This window comes from Tyto alba, unplaced genomic scaffold (assembly GCF_018691265.1).
Source record: "Tyto alba isolate M040663 unplaced genomic scaffold, T.alba_DEE_v4.0 Super-Scaffold_8, whole genome shotgun sequence".
In the NCBI taxonomy this organism is placed as follows: Eukaryota; Metazoa; Chordata; class Aves; order Strigiformes; family Tytonidae; genus Tyto; species Tyto alba.
This window is the reverse complement of record NW_024881329.1, coordinates 12,024,667-12,044,608: the sequence shown is the minus strand read 5'-3', so window position 1 is coordinate 12,044,608 and position 19,942 is coordinate 12,024,667. Positions and strand designations below refer to the sequence as shown.

Here is a 19,942-nt window from a genome sequence, read left to right as displayed (position 1 = left end):
ACTTTGGGTGCTGCATCAGTTGCCTGTTCATCATAACTAGATTCCTTTTCTAACTCCTGATTTGATGTGCTGTAACATCTCTGCTAAGAGAATGAGATTTCTATCTTGAAAACTTGTTCCTGCCTCTGGGCAGTGCCTGCTGTAGCATGAGTTCTGAATTACAGGTAGTGCTGCACTGTGAGTCAGGGGTTGGCCGTTTTGCCAAGCTTGCTCTCAGGCTGCTGAGAAGCAATCTGCAGAGAAGAACCAGGAGCGATGTTCAGGTGTGGTTGCTGGTGGGTCCCGGGCAGGGCCAGAGCAGCCTTTCCTCTGCCTGGGTGTGATACAGATCATCCAACACTACCGAAGATTCATGTTTCATGGAAGGGACTGACGGTCAGTGGGAGCTGGATAAGGTGTCTGTAAGTGAATATGCCCCAGCAACAAGCAGCCATGGCTTCTTTTCCTGGCTGCTAGGTGGATTTAATCTAAATAAGCACAGTGCGATAGGGGCAGACACCTATTTATCTGCGTCAGTCAAGGGGTGGCCTGGAGGTTGCAGCTCTTGCTCTGGCCCGGCTGTAGGGGCCTGCTCCGTGTTTGCTACACAGAGGCACCCCCCCCACCCCAAAAAAAAAAAAAAAAAAGCGGCGGTGCGCCACAACATTGAGGGTTATTCTTACACCCGTGGTACAGAAGAGGGTGGATGGTGCCCTACTCCCCCTCCCTCGGCCCACTCTGGGGGGAAAATAACAAGCGACTCTGTGCCCGGCGGGCGGCAGGGCCCTCGCCCCGCCCCGGAGAGGCGGTGGGAGCCGCTGCGGCCCGCCCCTGTGCTGGGCTGCGCGTCGGGCCCGGCTCGCACCGCTGGCCGCTCCGGGAGGGCCGGTGGCCGCGGCTCCTTCTCCGGGCGGCGGTAAGTCCCGGCCCGGGGTTAGGCGGCGGGACCCCGGGGCGGAGGGCGGGGAGGTGAGGGGCTGCCGCGGGGCCTGGGGCGGCGGGGAGGGCCCCGGGCCCGGCAGGGTGAGGGGGCTCTGGGGCCGGCGGGGCCTGCTTGCTGGAGAAGGTGGCTGGCAGCCAGTGCTGGCCGAAGGAGGCTGTTACATCGCCTCTTCTCTCCGTCCCTCGCCCGTTTGGCGTCTGGAAAACCCCCCACGGCTGCGCTACAGGGGCTCCGTGTGGCCCAGTTATGAGCCTCTGTGGCATCTGCACGGGGAGCTGCTGCTAGCACCCCGGCTGGGCAGTGCAGGGAGAGCGCCGTGAAACTTCACAATCCCTGTGAAAGTGTTGCAGGAAAATTGATCCCCGTTTGTGGGGAGGTATGGTAACATTGCTGCTGTGTGGTACGGTGTTTTTGTAACGGTATCTTGTGTGCTGTCTTTTGGTAGACCCTGCTGATGGACCAGGACTTTCAGGGCCTTGCACAGAACAGGCTGAAGATAGGGAAAATGATAGAGGTTCACAGGCGTCCCTTTTAATTTGGAAGAGGGACAGAGGACAGGCTGTAGCTTCACCACAGAGAGCTGAGGTGGAGCTTGCCTGTCAGTGGATTATGAGGGAAGGTAGGCTGTGATGTGGCAGGTGAACAGAGGGTATGGGGGAGAGATCAGTGTTGGAATGAAGCTTGAAGAAACGTGGCCTTCAGGGCTTGTGTGTTTGGCCTGGAGGTAATGGAAATTGTTGAATCTTATGTTATACAGAGCAGTGGGGCCATGCTTGAAGTTAAGAGGAACTGCTTCGGCCTAGCATGTACTCCGCAGAAGCACAGTGAAGTTTATTTAATGCTAGTGTGCATTAGATGATTTGAGGACCTTTGATGAAAAGAACCTGTGGGAAATATTTTGTTTAAATTTGTTGGGTTTTCCCTTGCACTTCTGTTTCTATTAAAAAATAAATTGAAGGAAAGTGCCAAGAAGTAGACTTTGCTCTATTAAGAGGCGGATTTGTTTCTGTGAAAGGAAAGATGATGATTGGGCTTTTGGAAGAGGTATTGTCAAGCTTATCTACCAAGTGGAAAGAGGATATGTTCTAGATGTGTTCTGGCAAATAATAGTAGTAATCCAGTAGAAAAGAATAGACTATTGTGTACTAAACCAACAAGTGTGCCTGTTTACCTCATCTGCTGAACAGTCATTTGGTAGAATGGTCCAGGGGTTCTTGTATCCACTTTCTACAGCTGAAATAGGACTGTTTTAAAAGAAATGGTAATTAAATTAAATTAAATTGTTGGATTTGAGACTGTAGCACTTGATCTGCCATTTTATGGAAGGTGATACTTGAGGATGTAGTCTGCATGGTAGGAATGGTGGCCTGGTGGGCAAAGCTGAGGGTAATAATGAGACTGATTGTCATCTTGGCCCTGTCATTTACCTTCTGTGAGTCCTCAAGCAACTTAACTCACACCTCAATTTCCCCTCTGTAAGTAAGGTGTATTTTTCTACTTTTCTAAGGGTAGTGAGGAGGAAGTGTGGTCAGAGGTTGCAAGGCACAATTAAGTGTCATGTGCATTAAAGAACTGAGCGGGTCTTAGTTGAGTCATCTTTGTGCTTCAGATTTTGTCTTCAGGAGGATGCTTTGTGAAAGAGAATGGATAGGAAGAACAACTGTCTAGTCTGGTTGAATGAATGTGGAAGCTTTAAAGATAATGCTTTTATTCTATCCAAATTCAACAGCAGGTTTTCCTCCTCTGTTTAACCAGTCCTATCTTTTCAGTTGCAACTGTTGCTATGATCTTCTCCATTAACTGCTCCTTTATTAACAGAACTACTCCTCCTCTTGTTGCTAGAGTGTTTGCAGTAACAGTCCTTTTTGTCCACCAGACCAGAGATCCACGTCTTCTGGAGCATGTCACTGGTTTCCCACCTGCATGCTGCTTTGGATTCCTTGCGTTACACCTAGTTGGAGGCTCCTGTGCCTTAGTTAAAAGGGTGGCAATATGACTTTAGCTCTGCACAGACTACCACTTCATTGTCCCAGCTGGGATTGTCTGTGTGTGTGAGAGGGAGATGATCAAGCATTTGGAGCAGGGACATCAGTGATGCTGTTCCAGCTAGAGGTGGAGGCTAATATATGGCTAATATAACAATACCTGTACTGATACCTTGTTTTTTTTTTTTTTATGTGATTTATCCCATGCTTATTTTGCTTTGTTTTCTTTTTTAAAATAGAAATCACACAGTGCTGTGGACAGGTGTTGCATGTTTTTGTGTATCTCATGCATCTAGCAAGATGATGATCCTGAGTCATTGTTGTAGAACAAAACAATTTCTTATATGCACTGAGCTTTCCAGCTGTCCTGTAGAATCACATTGGTGCAATCAATTTAGGCACTGATGGAGCAGGGTTAGTTATTACAGCTGTTGTATGAAAATAAAAAAATCTCACTACTATGTTTTATATTTCTACACTGTTGCTTGCTTATGCTGCATCCTCTTCAGTGTAGTCTTTGACACTGGAAGTACTTTTCCCTCATAGCTGTGAGGTGCTGCTGGAGGCTGTAGCTCTGAGAGCTTGTTTGTTTCAAATTTTGAAAGTGAGGATGGTGACATCCTATGTGAAAGAAGAAGTTGTTGTTTTTCCAGGAGTTTTCTTTTTTTTTTTTTTTTTTGAAAGGCAGACTCTTCTGGACTTCCCACTTCACAGAGCATGCAGGTTATTGAGTAAGAGACATCATATCCTCTCTAGTAGATTTTTGTAAAATCGGTATATTTTATGAAATAGAGTAGCTTCCTGTATGATTGAGAGTTTTCAATGGTAAGATGTGCAAATGATGTTCTTTGGAGGGAAATTTGAATATGAAATACGTGAAGATAATGAATGGTGAGACATGCTTTTCTAATGGGAATTTTTTCAGTGTAACTTTGGGTACATTGTAGGTATCTGTGAGGTAATATAAATATTATTTAATACTGAATGTTTAATAAACTAATATTTTAAATGCTATAACTATGTTCTTTACTGTCTTAATGTGTGGGGTTTTTTTTAAATAATCCTGATATTTTACTCATAAGTCATGACTCTTGCATGAAATGAAAATATGGGAGTAGAATTTTATATTTATCTCTATTAATTTTCCTGCTTCTTAATACTTTGGGATGGCCCAGAGTGAAAACTTAAGTTCTGAGCATTTGGAGCAGATCATAATTCAGGAGTACATTATGTTCAGGAAGATTTATCATTATGTAGTGGGCAAATGTCTCATTTGACATAATCTTTTTGTAAAACATGTTTGTAATACTATTCTGAAGGTGGTTTTCACTGCTTTCCTATAAGCAATGCTGCGAAAAGAAAAATATATTTTTCTTTCTCATCTATATGCATTATGGTGAGGGAACAGTTTCAGATTTTTGAGAATTTACTAGGAATGCAGATTAAGTAAATGGTAGCTGTGCTGTAAGCATCCCATGTTATGTAAGATGGGCAGTGAGTCATTGATTGAGTCCAGGTTCCCTACCATTATGGGAATGACATCATATAATTCCTTATAAGTCTTCTTTAATTCTTACTTTTTCTTAATCAAGAGAACTCCTGGTGATGTTTACCCACTCAGCCATGTCAGAAAATGCTTATTCATTCCCTTTTTATTTTTTTTTTTCTTCTGAAAAGAACCAATTGAAAATGTCTCAGAATCCTGACAAGCCACATTCAAGTGAAGAAAAGTTGAGTGGTTTGGAGGATGGTCAAGAGGAGAGCTTGGACAACCCAGATCAGTCTATCAGAAAAAGGATACGACAGAGTGCTCCAGGGTTACACAGAGATGATACACCAAAGTGTAAGCTAAACTGCTTTATAAAAAGAAAAGAAAGTACTTTCTATAATTTTGTGGTGGAGACAATCCTAGCATTTTATAGCATTCTGTGCAAGTTTGACTGTTTTGCAATTAAATATTGTGTGGCTCCCGATCATTTGATTTGAAACTGTTTGTAGCACCTTTCTCTCCATTTTGTTTTAGTACTCAATTGTACATAATAAACATGTTGCTCTGAGCCACATACATCTTAAATACCTTTGCATGTCTGTACTCATGGAAAGGATAAGCACTATTCCAGTATATTCTAGCTAAACTGTTGCTGCTGCTTGCATTATCAGCTGAACCTTCCAGATTGTTGCAGCCTCTGTTTCTACTGAAGGGCAAGGAAGGCTGTTAACAACAAAGTGATGTCCTGTCATCCCCCTCCCAATACAGATGGAAAGTTGTATGTTTAATTCTAATATTACTTTTAGTGTCAAGTAGGACTGCATATTTTAAGTTTATTCCTGTGGCTTGTTTTTCTTTGTCATTCCACATTTAACATGAGGATCTGGATTCAATATGGCTACCAATTATTTCTGTCAAATCTATAGATAAAACAAAGGGGAAGTTTTCTGGTCCCAGTGATTCAATTCAGAGGCAGAATTGCTCAGATAACAAGTTCCAAATTTCTTTACAGAGTGTTACAGAACATAATGTTTTATTTGTTGCATTCTTTCTATTTTTTTAATAGTGTTCATTATTACTTGAGGTTTAGTGTTGTGTTTAGTGTCATGTTACACAGAGGAGATGTTCTGAGGGAGTTTATGTTCTTATGTCTTGCTGGTTTCCTGGTAGGAAACATGGTGTATGTCTGGAGAGAGGCTATGAAGACGTGAAAGTAAAATGCATAGCACAGTCTTGCACTGCATTGTACCACAAAGAAGTCATTGGTCTCCAGCCCTCCCCTTTTCTAAGGAAGCTGATATAATATGAGAATGAAGTAACATGATTTAAGAGCATTCTCTGGTAAATGAAAGAGTCTTAGCTTTTAGTGCATCCACTGCTAGAGTGAAGTCATTTGGCAGTCCGACAAGAGCACTCTCATTCAGCTGTGAACTTTGTTGTCTTGCTAGTTCTTCTCAGAATATCAATCCCTGCAGTGTTCCCAGAGTTGCTATGCAAGATTAAGATTCAAGCAGAAGGAAATAAGGGTTTAGGAAGGCTGTGTGATAAAAGCAAGATATTATTATTGGAACCATACTGTATATACTTGGAACAGTTCTGAATGGCAGACAAGTGATGGACAGCTACTTTTAAAGGTCCCTTTCTATGTTACAAGCTTAAATCCAATCAAACTGAATTATCAAATGAAGCAGTCATGATAGTTTGCTGGAAACATATCTCACTGAACCCAGCCTATGAAGATCCCTGGTTGGTTTCTTTCATTTTGGGAATTAGTATGTTGCTCCTATGCCCAGACTGTAGTTGAAGTGAATTAACTACAGAGAGGAATCGATCCATTAGGGCAATTCTGTTGTGGCTCTTTCCCTGCTTTCCACTGCATTAGATGTTTTCTGGAGGAGCTGAGATGAGCCTTGACATTCTTCTCTGCCTCACCTGAGGACACCAATGATCTACCCTTCTCTTTTTTCTCAAGTACCTGGACCAGGGAGGAGCTATGGTGCTTCTCCTAACTTTTGGAAAAGCATTTCAGGGCACCCGCACACACTGCTTGCACTGATGCTAGCACAGGTAGGAGTAATCCTTACCACAAAGAATCAGTGGCAACAGGTTTCAGTTGGCTTTGGTGGGGGTGGGATTACTCCCCTAAGCAGCATGGCCTACACCCTTCTGGCACCTTCTCTGCCTTTATGTTGACTTATTTTTAGAGCTGTGATACTTCCTGTGCTACAGCAATGCCAGTAGTGTCCCAGGAGGATGTTATGTAGTCCAAAACAATTAGGAGCCATAGTTCCCAGTGCATACAGGAAGCAAATTAAGTTTTCTGAAACTGTCCTTATCCCTCTTCTGCCTTCTAGATTTCTGCAGTCACTACCTTTGTCTCCTGCCTAATGAAAACTAGCTTGTTTTTTCAGGTTTGGTGCTTCCTCCTACTCGCTTGTATGCCCCAGGGCCCAATTTGAAGCTGCTTGTCCATCTTTCTCGGTCCCAAATGCCTGCCAGAGGAAGAGATCTTAGGCATTGGTGCTGGGACTAAGTCTTGATGTCCTTTGTCATTTGGGTGATGGCTTCTGGGGAAAAAGTTTGGAGAAGAGCCAGTTATACTGGAAGTAGTGATAATAATTAGCTACTATTACATTATTGCTTTATGTTAATAGTGGTTTGTTTGCCTTAGAGATGAAGTCACTTCCTTGAAAAATATAAAATTGAAATGACAACATCTGCACAAATAATTGGGGAAATAATGTGGTGAGAATGCTAATATTTTAAATTATTTCTTCCTGTAGTATGGAGAAAGATACTAAGGTGATACTGAGCCGTCCTAAAGAAGTAGGGGTTTGAGTGTGGGGATTTTTTTGGTTTTATTTTTTTACAAGAGCTTGGTGGAACTTGGAAGCAACTGACTTACTGAGCCCAGAATATGAGCTGGGGTTCAATTCTTTGTTTTCTGTAATACTCCAAACCTGTGTCATCCAGCAGCTGGCAAAGGAAGGGAAGGGAAGGAAAAGAACCTTTAGATGATACGTCTTTTGGCCCTCTGTACTGTCAAGAAGGTGGAAAGGGTCCAATAGTATTAGCGGACTTTTTTCCACAGACTTTTATAGATAGCTGTCTGACAGTTTAATTTACGTTGCAGCTAGTCCTCCTCGGCCTGTGTCGTTAGAAGAGCTCATGGAAACAGCTAAGGGAGTAACCAACATGGCATTAGCACACGAAATTGTTGTTAATGGAGACTTCCAGATAAAACCAGCTGAATTACCAGAACACAGGTAAGATTGTTGCCAAACAGATCCATAAATTAAATTTGCATTTGTAGAACTGCAGAACAGCTCTACTGGATCAGGTAAAGGCTCCAACTGGTGTATTGTCTGGCAGTGCCTGACACAAGATAAGAAAGAGCATAATAAGAAGAACGTAAGTGTGCAGTTCTGCTTCCTCAGAAGTGCGTGTGCATCAGAGTTGAACCTCTTGGAGTAATTGTTTGGGAGTGTGTGGTACGAATCCCAGTGTGGTGTGGTTTCCGTCAGTGTTCCCTTGTACCAGGATCCTGAGACCGTGGTCTTCTCAATACCCAAGTCTAGCTGCAGATGCAGGTAGTGCTCTGAGCATCTCATAAGTTTTCACTGCCTGAGGGACTAAGATTAAACTCTCTTAGCTTTTTCTGAGCCTAATGTCTGTTTCTCTGGGTTTTTGAGGGGAAGCCATTCCTGTGGTTTATTAGCTTAATACTTGTTCCTTTAAGGTTGACACCTTTACTTCTCTGTCTGTCCTACAGTAATTCTATCACCTGCTGAGAGGGAGAACAGAAGAGGCTTTGATGTCTGTGATTGCATATTGACCAGTGTAGCTGACCCAGTCCTATCACCAGATGCTTTGTGTGCTCTTCCTTTTTCTTGCACACACAGAGATGTGTCTGACAATGTTTCCTGTGTTAATTTGTGAAAGTGAGTGCATATTTGATGGAAGAAACTTGGTCCACATTGGAACCAGCGTGTTGTCTGTAGGTGTCTATGTTTGAGGGGGACCCCAGAGCACATTGCCTTCACGGGTGCTGCAGGAGAATATGTGATGTACGGATGGCTCTCAGAAGACTGTCATTGGTTGTCCACTATAGGAAGTGTTCACACTGAGACAGAAGGTCTGATGTCCATCTCCACCAAAACAAGATGACGGTGGTTCCTGTTAGCGTTAGTAATGAGAGGATGTTGCCTGGAACTAGAATTGTCCTTGACTGAAAAGGGCAGTAATGGGAACAGGCTCATCTTCCCTTCTCACCTGGACTATTCCTGGCTTTCCAGCTCTGACACCAGCGTATTATACCAGTGGTGTTTTATTAATGGCTGTGGACTGCTGAACAATCGTAACCAATGAAAATGTGTTCGTGCTATTAAATACACTGAACCTTGTGGTTCCAGCAGGAATTGTCTTTGAGTAAGGGTTGAATGGCATGGATGAGGGTCTTAGATATAATTTGTTCACTTGTCTCGGCCTCTGACTTGGTAGGAAATGGAATCATGGCCCCCTTAAATGCTGAGGACAAACAACATTGAACTGAGTTAGCACATGACAATAGACATCTCTGCTGTCCATCAAAACTCATATACTTTAGAGCTCAAGCAGTGATCTAATCTGTCTTTTCAGCACCATCTTGCAGTGTCTGCCTTGCCTGTTGGACTCAGGCAGCGTGGTCCAGTCCTCCTTTGTTGCCTTACTTGCAGGTCGCATGCAATTTGTGTCCCATGAACTGGGGCCTGTCTCCAGCCTACACAAATGCTATCTCTAAAGCAAGCATTTGGAAATTATGGCCAAGACAGGCAAAGCTCATTCTTCTCATTCTATGTTATCTTCCCTGTCGCAGCATCTTCTGGGGGAACTTCCATCAGGTGTTTTCTGCTCAGCAGTTGATGGCTGAGAATAAATGCTTCATCTAAAGCCCTGTAGTTAAGAGAGTGCTCTTCTGTTCCGTGTCTGCTTCTGCTGTGTTCCTTCACATGGATTTCTCACGTGAAAATGTGCTATGAGAGTGGATAACTTTTCTGATATGCCTCAGTGCCATAAAATTGATCTCAGCATTTTTCAGGGAAGAAGGATTTTAGCATGTTTTCTTTTTTCCACCCTTCTTTCTCCACTGCCTTTAAAAAAAAAAAAAAAAAAAAAAAGGAAAAAAAGGGAAAGAACTGTGACCGATTAGTACTTTGGAAAGCTGGATGGTTTTGCTCACTGATGCTGAGCAGTGGCTGTAGCTCACCAGAGTGGCTGATTTGCATCTCTTCACCTGATCACAGAAACAGGTATTGCAGAGATTACCTTGCTCAGGAGTGCCTGGGCTTTCTGACAGGCCAGGCCTGCTTTAGTGCAAGATCCCTGTAGTTGGCTTTTGTTGAGGGTTTTGTGTACAGCTAATTACCACTTAGAAAAGAAAGAAGAGTCATTCCGATTTTGCTTGAAGAGGGACCCTGGAATCTTCCTTGGATTAAATGTGGGGGGTTTTGTGTGTCTTAAGCTTGAACATACGTGTGGACAAGCGGCTGGAGGAGGAGGCAGGGGCAGGTGTGAGGGCGGTTGGGGTTGAACGCCCTGGCAGCAGAGCACATCCTGGTGGCTCTTGGAGGGCCACAGGCCGTAAGTGCCTCTGGGCGCTGCCTGAGCCGCGGCTGCACTCGGTGGTGGAGCCTTGGGAACCCCGTGGTCGTTGTGGGTGTTCTTTGTGCGCACACGGGTACGTGTGAGCACTGTACTTCTTTGGTCTTGAAGTTAAACGTGCTGTGAACAGGAGGCTGCCTGCTGAAGAGGAGTAACTTTTGGTAGTTTGAATTAGGAATTGGTACTGAAGCAGTGGAATTCATTTATTTTTTTTTACACAAACTGAACTGGGCTTTTATCCCAGAGTAGTTGCATTATTTATGTGTTGAAACACAGAAGCTTATGTGTCAGGTGGTTACTTCATTTCTGTTAGGTTTACTTAATGAATTTTACTTTGTAGAATTGTATTTACTTAGCGAGGTGTTTGATGGGAACATGAATACTGCTCTTTTGAAGACAAACTGTAACTTCTGTGTTTTCTTTTTTGTTCTTGTTGTTCTTCCAGTTTAGTTTAGAGGTAGCATATGATAGATAATTTCAGGGATTTTAATTTGAAGCCACCTTTGCTTGTGTGTAACCCTCTATTAGGATATAAGCCGTTCCAAATCCTATGTCCAGTTTTTCTTGCTTTTCTGAGTAATTTAAAATGACAAATCTCTGTTAATCACCATATATTCATTATTACATTAATGTTATCACATGCTGTTCTTCAGGAGCTGCAGGTTATCTTTGTAAGGTGGTGCAGAGACAAGTATTATTCTTTTTAACTGGTCATATTTGCCCACAGCTTAGAAAAAAAAGTAAGAGATATTGTACATAAAGCTTTCTGGGATTGTCTGGAAGCTCAGCTAAAGGAAGATCCACCAACATACGACCATGCAATTAAACTACTGGGAGAAATTAAAGAGGTAAGATGATGTGATATCAAGGTAGATTATTGAATTTGAGTAGCTACATTGATATGAATGAGCAAAAGTGGTTGAAGTTTGGATTTTCATAGAGGAGACTCTTGATCCTTTTCATTACTGTATCATTGTCTGTGAACATACTTAACTTGTGTAGCCCCAGAGGAGAAATTTGAATGGAAAAACAAATGCAAAACCATGTAAGATGATTAAAAGGTAAGTAATACTAGTGTTATAATTTCAAGCTTCCTCCATGTTATGACAGTGGTATTAGTTACGGAATCAATGAGGTGTCCCAACACTGAGCTGACAAAACCAAGCACAGTAGTCTTAAGTATGATCTGTTCTACAGAGTGTTCACTACTTTAGTAACTTCAGTATCATACAGAAAGAAGTGAAACATTTGGAGTTGGTGAATGGTTGGTTAAAAAAAAAAAAAAAAAAAAAAGAGATTCCACTTGTAAAGGGCGATTAGTTTAAATAAAAAGTGGTTCAATATCTGTTTTGATGTTTGTAGTCTTTGATATATAGAACTAATGCACTGTTACAAACTTTCCATTTCAGAATCTTCTGTCTTTCTTGTTGCCTGGTCATACTAGACTGAGAAGCCAGATTACAGAAGTTCTTGATCTGGATTTAATAAAACAGGAGGCAGAGAATGGGGCCCTTGACATTTCTAAGCTGGTCGAATTTGTTATTGGGATGATGGGGACTCTCTGTGCTCCAGCTCGAGATGAAGAAATTAAGAAACTGAAAGATATTAATGAAATAGTTCCTCTGTTCAGGTACTGAAGTGGAATTTATTAGTCATCTTGAGAGTCCCTTAAACAGTTTTAGATGGGGGATGTGTGTGTTTCAGCAGGGCAACCTGCAAATCTTTGCAGGGGGAAAAGAGTGATAGGGAAAGGGATGTAGTTGTGGGTATGAAAGGGAGAGATACTCCAGAAGTCATTAACAAGGACTGTCTTTGTTCTGGTGAATTGGAATATTTGTCTCGCTTCTGTATGTCACTGAAGGATATTTTCTTAAATGCCAAATGCATATAAGCCTTAAGATAGCGGGTGAATGGTCAGTTTGTATCAGAATTTAATATAATATTAACAGCAGAAGGGGGGAAAAAAGGCAAGCCAGGAGCATAGGAAAAAGGTATTATTATTCTCCAACCAGTTCATCCTTTCCCCCCAGTTTGACCTCTCTTTACCCCCATCCCACTCCCTGTATAATATCCTTTCAGTTCTAAAGGGAGCATATGTGCCACATCTGGGACTGTAGAGGCTTCTGCTTTGTCACCATGTTCTCAGTTGAACAGCTCAAGTTCTCAATAGAATAAAGTTCATCAACCTTGTTGTTTTCTAATTTGACAAGCTCCCAAGAGTTCAGGATTGACTTGGCAGAAATATTGCCTACAAGAATTAGGTGCTTTGAAATTAAGGTGGTTTTCTTTGGTGGGGTTTTTTGTTTGTTTGTGGTTTGGTTTTTTGGTTTGTTTTTTTTTTTTTTTTTTTTTCTTTCTTTCCTTTTTTTCTCCTTGGATCTGATTATTCACTTCCCATGGGCTCTATAGGCTGCCAACAGAGATAGTATGCAAGCTTGGAAACCCAGATGACTTTTTATGTATTCAACATATGATATTGCACATCCTGGGAAATATCATCTACAGAGCTAGTAGAGTTAATAGAGGCTTTTTTACAGGAGAGCAAGATTTATTTCCTACTTGGAAGAGGCACATGCATGCATATACATGCTCGCTCAAGCTTTCTCCCTGTCTCATGCTCTTAAATTGTTAAGCACCCTGTTAATGTTTCCCATGCATGTTTTTGCTCTTTCCTTAGACAATCTGTAATAAATCTTGTAAACAGTACCTCTTAAACATCTGCAGCCTTGAATAACTTTTTCTGTTTGTTTGTTTAGAGCAATTTTCTCTGTATTAGACCTAATGAAAATGGATATGGCAAACTTCGCTGTCAGTAGTATTAGGCCAAAATTAATGCAGCAGTCTGCTGAATATGAAAGAAAGAAGTTTCAGGAGTTTCTTGAGAAACAGCCAAGTATGACTTTGTTCCTTTCTTTCTTCCCTTCTGACCTCCCAGTAAACTGCGTGTCTTTGCCTGTAGATCATGAAAAGAAATCAGATTTTTTTATAAGTTCTAGAATTCATATGGTAAATGACAGCTTGTGCCCCAAAACTGTGGTTTGAAAAAATCTGCTGGAACAACAGTTCTGCACTTAGTATACTGGAGTTTAGTTCCATTTCAATACAGTGTAGGACATAATTACCTCCAGTTTCCTGTAGCTGTGTGGTTTTAATTTTGTTTCAGATGTTGTGCTTGATGCAATAAATGAAATGCATGTCAATAACTGATATCATGGGCATTACTAATAGTAACTAATGGGATTATTTGGAAATTACTAGTGGAAAAAACTAACTCTGAAAAGAAATTCTCTTAACAAGATTTCTTTTTTCCCTGCTCTTCCAGATTCTTTAGACCTTGTCACAAGGTGGTTGCAAGAAGCAGCAGATGATCTTGCTAAGCTGAGATGTAAAATGTTGCCTCCCCACAGTGGTGATGGTGCCTCTGGTGGAGCTTCCACTCTGTGCTCCACTGCTGTCCAAAATCAGGCCTATCTGAAGCTCCTAAAGTGGGATCATGTAAACAGGCCTTTTCCAGAAGTAGGTGTTTAACAGAAAAAGAATTTTCTCTGCTTGTTCTACTTTTCTATTTCTGGGATATAACAGAAGCTGTTTGGATTTGTAGTCTTGCAACAAGTACAATACTAAAACATTTATCTCTTGAGAGCTCTTGTAGCTCTTAAGTACTACTTTTTCAGTATTGAAACTTACTTAGTTGGAAAAGAGGAGTTTATTATTTTTATTTTGTTCCTGATACTCGCCTGCTGAGCACGTGTCGCTTTTTTCTGTGTCTTTCTCTCATCTTCACTGCTGTGAATAGGGAGGCATCACAATGTCACTTCATAGCCCAGCATACTGACTTTATTTTGTTGGCTTCCTCATTCCTTGCAGACAGTGCTAATGGACCAGATGCGCTTTCAGGAAATACAGCTGGAGCTGGAGCAACTCCTCGTGACTGGGACAGTCCTTCTGGTCACGTTCAGTGCAGCAGGCTCAGCACTCGTCGATGTGCCTGGATTTGCTGAAAAAATCAAAACCATTGTCAAGGTGCTGCTGTCAGGAATGCATCTTCCGTGAGTACTGAATAGTCCTAGTCACACAGAGGCAGGTGTAGTTCTGTTTTCACCCTAGTAAATAATCAGTTTAAGCCTCTCTCTGGCTGTGGACCCCAGAATACGTAGAGGAACTGATGAGGGCTTTTTGTGAGTCCAGGCTGACAATTTTTATTCAGCTTACTCAGACAGAGCTGTCTTTTCTTGCTCTGTAATTTTCTGATATTTACATGCTCCGTTTTTCAGAGTATGGTTTTCATGATGCCTGGTTGGCACGTGAGAGTGCAAGCAGCTAACCATGCTCACAGTTTGGGCCAGGCTCCCTTGAGAATTTAACTGTGGTACAGTACGCTGCTTGCAGATTTAGAATGACTGCTGTGCACATTATGGGTTGATAACTTTTTTGCACTAGAGCTGTCTCTGCATGCAGAAAAGTCAGCTCTTATTTGTATGGATTGTTCAGGCTGGAAATCTTTAATGCTATCCTACCTCCTTGTTTTACATCTCAACTTTGTTTTTCATATATATAAAATGTATTATTATTTATAGTTCTGGCTTTATCTGGATTATGCTGCTTCCATTACATTTGATAAATAAGGCAACTGTAATTGGACTGTTTATTTTTAAAAGGTGGGAAAAAAGTGAATAACTAAAACAGCTAAGTGGTGCCCTACTCCACATTCTCTAGGTCCTTCAACCTGAAGGAATCTTTGGCTACTATCGGTGAAAAGGTGTGTGCTGAGGTTAATGGCTGCCTTGCCCAGCACGGCTTTACACCGTTCTCAGCTGAGAGAGAGACTGTACTTAAAGGGCAAATCCGAGCAGTGGCCAATCCGGATAACACCATCTGCAAGCTAATAGGTATGCTTTGGCAAAAATGCTCTGTTCTCAAGTGAGCACTCATCTGGTTGTCTTTGTAAAACTGTTGGTGGCACGTCATGCATGGTTTCTCATTTCATCTGTTTCAAATACTTGTTTTCTATGTTCAGGCTTTCTGTATTTTACATGAGATTACGCTATTTCTAATTGACTGTCTTGTTTGAAAACAAAACCCTCGATCCAATTTTTCCAGATTCTCGAATTCAAAAGTTTTTGGAGAATTACCTTGCATCTAGTCACCAGAAATCATTACCTGCTGTTCCTGGAGGATTAGGCCCTATTCAAAGAGAGCTGGAGGAGATTGCTGTCAAGTATGTTCGTCTTGTCAACTACAACAAAATGGTCTTCAGCCCTTACTACGATGCTGTCCTTGGGAAAATACTGACTAAGGAAGAATCCCAACTTGAAGGGAAGTTAGAGGAATCATAAAACCAGTTTGTATGCTACCAATACGGTATTGTCAGCTATTTTAAAAAGTTGCACCAATGTATGTCTAGGAAAACAGCTTTCCATGTAAATACTGGTTCCTTTTAATTCGCTAGTGATTACTGATGAGGAAAACACATGAGATGCAAAAGGGGTTCTGAAGGAAACAGTGACAGAGAGATGCATTTTTAATGTAAGTATGCAACCGGGGAGGCGGGGTGTGTCTTGGTAGTTTTCGATTTTTGATCTGATGCTAGGTAGGACAAGTTTAAGAACCAAACTTTGTTTTTAATTGGCTCATTTGAGGGCATTTTACTCTAATTTACTGTGAATTTAGTTTAATTACTTCAGAGCAGATTTAGCAATGGTCCTTCCCAGAAGGGGTGATTTGGCTTTAAAAAAAAAATCTTACTTTGAAGACTTAAGAAGAAAGCTAAAATTCTAGTTAAGAGGAACTGTTAACAGGCAAAAAACAAAACCAAACAGCACTTTATTGTAACATTATGGTTAGTATGGTAGGCTACTAGGATTTTCTGCATTTTACTGCATTTGTAATAGCATTTTTTTGCTGTTTACCTGCAGATGTTACAAACACATAATATATTTTTGTAGCGAATTTTCTGGTTATTGGGTAACTGTCCTCTGCTATGTACAGTACTTACAAAGGTGGCAATCTTATAGATTGCAGCTGTATTTATCTCTTGTAAAGACTTCAGAAGGGCAGAGATAAAATGTTTTGATAAAAGTGGCATTTCTTACCTTTTTTTTTTGCTAGTAGTTTACTCCTTTTTATGTGAAATACTAATTTTAAAGTAAATCTTTGTCATTTTCAGAAGGTGGATTTAAAGTATGTGAAACTTCAGGCTGAAAATTTTACGTGTTTTTTAAAACTACAACTGGAGAGGGTTGCATATTCGATCCTGTCTTCAAAGATATCCAGGAAGTGCAGAGCACTATTGGAAGTCTAAGTGATTTTAATGTACTGTGAGAAGTGAATGATTTAATGTTAGTTTGAATACACAGGGAATATTTTCAGTAGAAGATTTTTTTCACTTTGTGGAGGTGTTCGTGAAACTTATAATATTTGTAGGTCTTGAATTTAGCTACATGTTGTATAGTGAGTGTTCACAGAAGAGCTCAATGATCTTACAGCCTTATTGCAATTTCAGACTCAGCTAGGAGGCAAGTATATTTGAAATTTTCCTCTAGCTGAGATCAATGCTTGATTACAGTAATCAAAATTTGATTTTATGAAAGCGAATTTCATAGTTATAAACAGCAAGTGTCCCAAGTACTAGACTATCCAAAATGGAATGTATTGTCTTTTTAAAAAAACCCCAACAAGTTATGGAAAATAAACGACGGGCCTTTTTATTGCTAACATCCAGGTTCATTTTATTAATCAACTAGTCAACCAAAATAATAGAACATCTAGAAGGAAGTCCTTGATTATGAATTGGTGTTGATGCTTCCCTTTCCAGTTTTCCTTTAAATGTCAGTGTGGATATAGCTGCACTAAATGAGTTTGGAGGAAGGCGGGATAAGACCTTTTATTTCATAGTAATCTATGCAACTATAAAACAAATCTTATAATAAAGTTCCAGGTGGGTTTTTGGTGCGATCTGTTTAATTGTTTGAATTGGCAAAGGATACTACAGAGGTCTTCAAGATTGCTGCATGTGCTTACTGTACTTTGGTATTAGTGCAGGATCCACCTCAAAATACAGCCTATAGCTCTGCAGCTCCAAAAAATTAATGCAGTAGTCTGTGTAACAAAAGAGCTATCAGAAACATTATTGCTAGAGATAGATAGATATAAAAAAAATAAGCAAGAAAAAACTGTTTTCATTTTTGTTAAATGACAGTTGCAGAAGTTATAAATTGCTGCTGTTATTTTATATTTTAGTACTGCCTAGAAGCTGCCTTTAAAGACCCCTGTGAATTATGCATACTGCAAAAATTTAGATGCTGTAGGAGATGATCTCAAGGATATGGGGAGGAACATCATCATGGTGGAACAACATACTTGGAAAAGGCTTTGAAAAGTATGTACATGACTGATGCCAGAATGAATGGGACTGCATTATCGAGAGATACAATTGTGCTTGCTTAATCTAGGAGATGGCTGCTCCCAGTTCTGGACTTCAGCGTCCAGATGTCCATGATGGCCAACTCCTGCTTCCGCTGCCATCGAAGCAGGGATTGCGCTGCGCTAGCGCTCGCATGTAACGTCATGTAAATGTAAGGTATTGCCCACTCAGTCAGTCCCATCTCCCCTCCCAGCAAGGCCTCATGTAGGCAAAAGGGCAGTACCTACCTCTGGCTCCAGTCTCCCATTTGGAGGGGTTGCTGTAGGCCTTCTACCAGTACAGCTCTAAAGAGACTGTACTAAATGCCCACAAGTGCAAATCATCTTAGTGATTCTTTCCTGGGCTGTTTTTTTAATGATAGTGGTTGACAAATAGTCTCTCTACATCACCTTTAAAAAGAATAGGGAGATGCAATTAAGTGGCAAAGCAAGAAGGACATATGAGGACCGATAAGGCCAGACCCTACCTCCATGGGACCATGGATATGGTTACGCATCTGCTGACTCACCTTTTAGGCTGGTAGACGGGAGCTCTGGCCTACAGGCGCCTCCACTGCTGGGGGTGGGGACGTCTTCCAGCTTGTGCGAGTGCCTGACTGGCCTGTAGTGCCCAGGGGTTCTTACAGTCTTAGCAGAGTGCAGTTCTGAATAGCCAATTACAAGTTAAAACAACCTGAAGTATCCTTAGAAACGGCTTTGAAAGTTCGTGTAGTGTTTTTGTTAGCTTGTTTAAAAATAACAGGTCAAGCTGTGTAGCTAGTATATTAACATTTAGCTTTGTACATTAAGTGGAAGACCAATGCAGTTATCCAGGAACAGATTGCGTTAGCCTAGTACTCCTGGACAATCCACATTAGAAATATGTACTGAATTTGTCTTATGATGCTGTCTTCTTTAAACAGTCATGGAATAAAAAGCAGAAGTATACCGTATCCTCTAGAAAAATGGAAAAAAAGCTAATTCTAGTATGTATGCTCTGATCAGTTTCCTGTGATGGTCTTATTAACGTTGCTTTTGAAGTGGCTGAGTAATATTTAAGAAGTAACTTGTGTTTGAATAAAAGCAGAATGAGGCATGATGTTATGGATATCCTTTTATTTTAAAGGAATGTTTTTTTCCCATTTTCAACTACAAAACAGATTCCATACATTCTGCCATAAATAAAACGAACAATAAGGCAGGACACTACATGAACAAACGGAGAACGACTGTTTTCCAGAAAATGTGAATTAAAAACGCTTCACAAGTATAAGCCATCCAGTTTTTAAAATAAAACTGTTGAAAACCCACAAGATTTCAAGTGGTAGATGTGAACACCCTTGAAGAACAAAATGCAGTTTTGACATTTTGCACTTTTCGTTTTGACAACCTAGTTTTGTTCAGAGCACATTCTAAGGTTGTTCCGGCTGTTTTCAGATCAAGAACCATATGGGAGAAGAGGCACCACAGTAACAAAACCATTTTCAAGATTTTTTTGTTTGCAGCTGTCCCTTTTAAATGCCTGACTTTTAAGAGACTGACGGACTCAATGCAAGTCTTTGTCTATCACAGTAGAACTCCAAACTTGTTTCACCGGATTCTCTTTTGCTGTCGTGCTCTGTAAATGTCGTGTACAGGCGGAACCACAGATCCTTTCTCCTCATCGTCGTCAGAATCTTCATGTGGTCTCTTCACAGCCTTATTGAGCATAGCATTATTTTCCACAGGTCCGTTGCCTTCCACAGCTATTTCAGGTAGGCCTCCGGTAATTATTCGTACAGCTTCATCAACAGCTTTAGACAGAGAAAAAAGACTGATTTGTGAAACTAAATTCCCTGATTAGAAATAAGCATGCAAAAAGGGATACCACAATAGATACATTGTGGAGATTTCTGGAAAATGAGACATCTTCCTACCCTGTTCTCCTACAAATGTTAAGTCTTGACTGTCTAAAACTCTGAGCCACGGCAAACACTAATTATCAAGCAAATGCTGTTGCTTCAGCTTGAGACCTCCCTTTACACAAGTACTGAGGTCATTTGCAAGCTTAATAAAACTGGAAAGCCTCGTGGGGAAACAGTAGAACTAGTTCGTGATTCATCAGAAAGTAGGCAGAGCAAGTCAGTTTCTACTTATCAACAGAGAGAGCTTCAAAATTTTACATGTAGTATATATATATTTATATATATAATTTAAACAGATGTTTTATTTTCACTCTAAAAGAAATTAAATCCCAGCTTGCTTTCTCTCTGATCATTTGCTCCTTAATATGCTACTTTTCACCCCCTCTCTTAGTTTATCATCTGCCATAGTTTACATGAAGCCTTGAGTAGGGATCTGCCCTGGTTTGATATTTCAGAACGCTACCTTTGTTGTAGGAGCTCAGAAAACACTGCTCCTGAATTGTTCTCAAGCACTGCAACAATGTGCATTCCGAGTTATGCCTACCAATGAACTTAGCATACTGTAAATCTGTAATCTAATGTTATAGTTACAGTGCTGCTA

At 41.0% G+C, this 19,942-nt stretch overlaps 2 protein-coding genes across 3 annotated transcripts in view; one reads left to right on the top strand and one right to left on the bottom strand.

Moving 5' to 3' along the window:
• Positions 1–783: 783 nt before the first annotated feature.
• On the top strand, positions 784–18,536 carry TCP11L1 (t-complex 11 like 1). Its single transcript, XM_042784491.1, has 10 exons — positions 784–895; positions 4,585–4,750; positions 7,530–7,662; positions 10,764–10,884; positions 11,446–11,666; positions 12,793–12,929; positions 13,359–13,552; positions 13,904–14,085; positions 14,753–14,925; positions 15,137–18,536. Exons 2-10 carry the CDS (start codon positions 4,597–4,599, stop codon positions 15,370–15,372), a joined length of 1,551 nt encoding a protein of 516 aa, XP_042640425.1. The 5' UTR covers positions 784–895; positions 4,585–4,596; the 3' UTR covers positions 15,373–18,536.
• The window catches only part of CSTF3 (cleavage stimulation factor subunit 3), a 52,383-nt gene continuing 50,977 nt past the window's right edge, over positions 18,537–19,942 (bottom strand). For both annotated transcript variants that reach the window (XM_033006992.2, XM_042784490.1), the window contains one exon: positions 18,537–19,230. In XM_033006992.2, the coding sequence (XP_032862883.1) occupies positions 19,028–19,230 (203 nt within the window). In that variant the 3' untranslated portion in view covers positions 18,537–19,027. The remainder of the gene's footprint in view (positions 19,231–19,942) is intronic.

Bases quoted from the DNA above. Each gene is read 5' to 3' on its own strand.
- TCP11L1 (XM_042784491.1), top strand. From the start codon at position 4,597: ATGTCTCAGAATCCTGACAAGCCACATTCAAGTGAAGAAAAGTTGAGT. The intron at 10,885-11,445 runs GTAAGATGATGT...TTTCCATTTCAG, and splicing joins TACTGGGAGAAATTAAAGAG to AATCTTCTGTCTTTCTTGTT. The intron at 11,667-12,792 runs GTACTGAAGTGG...TTGTTTGTTTAG, and splicing joins GAAATAGTTCCTCTGTTCAG to AGCAATTTTCTCTGTATTAG.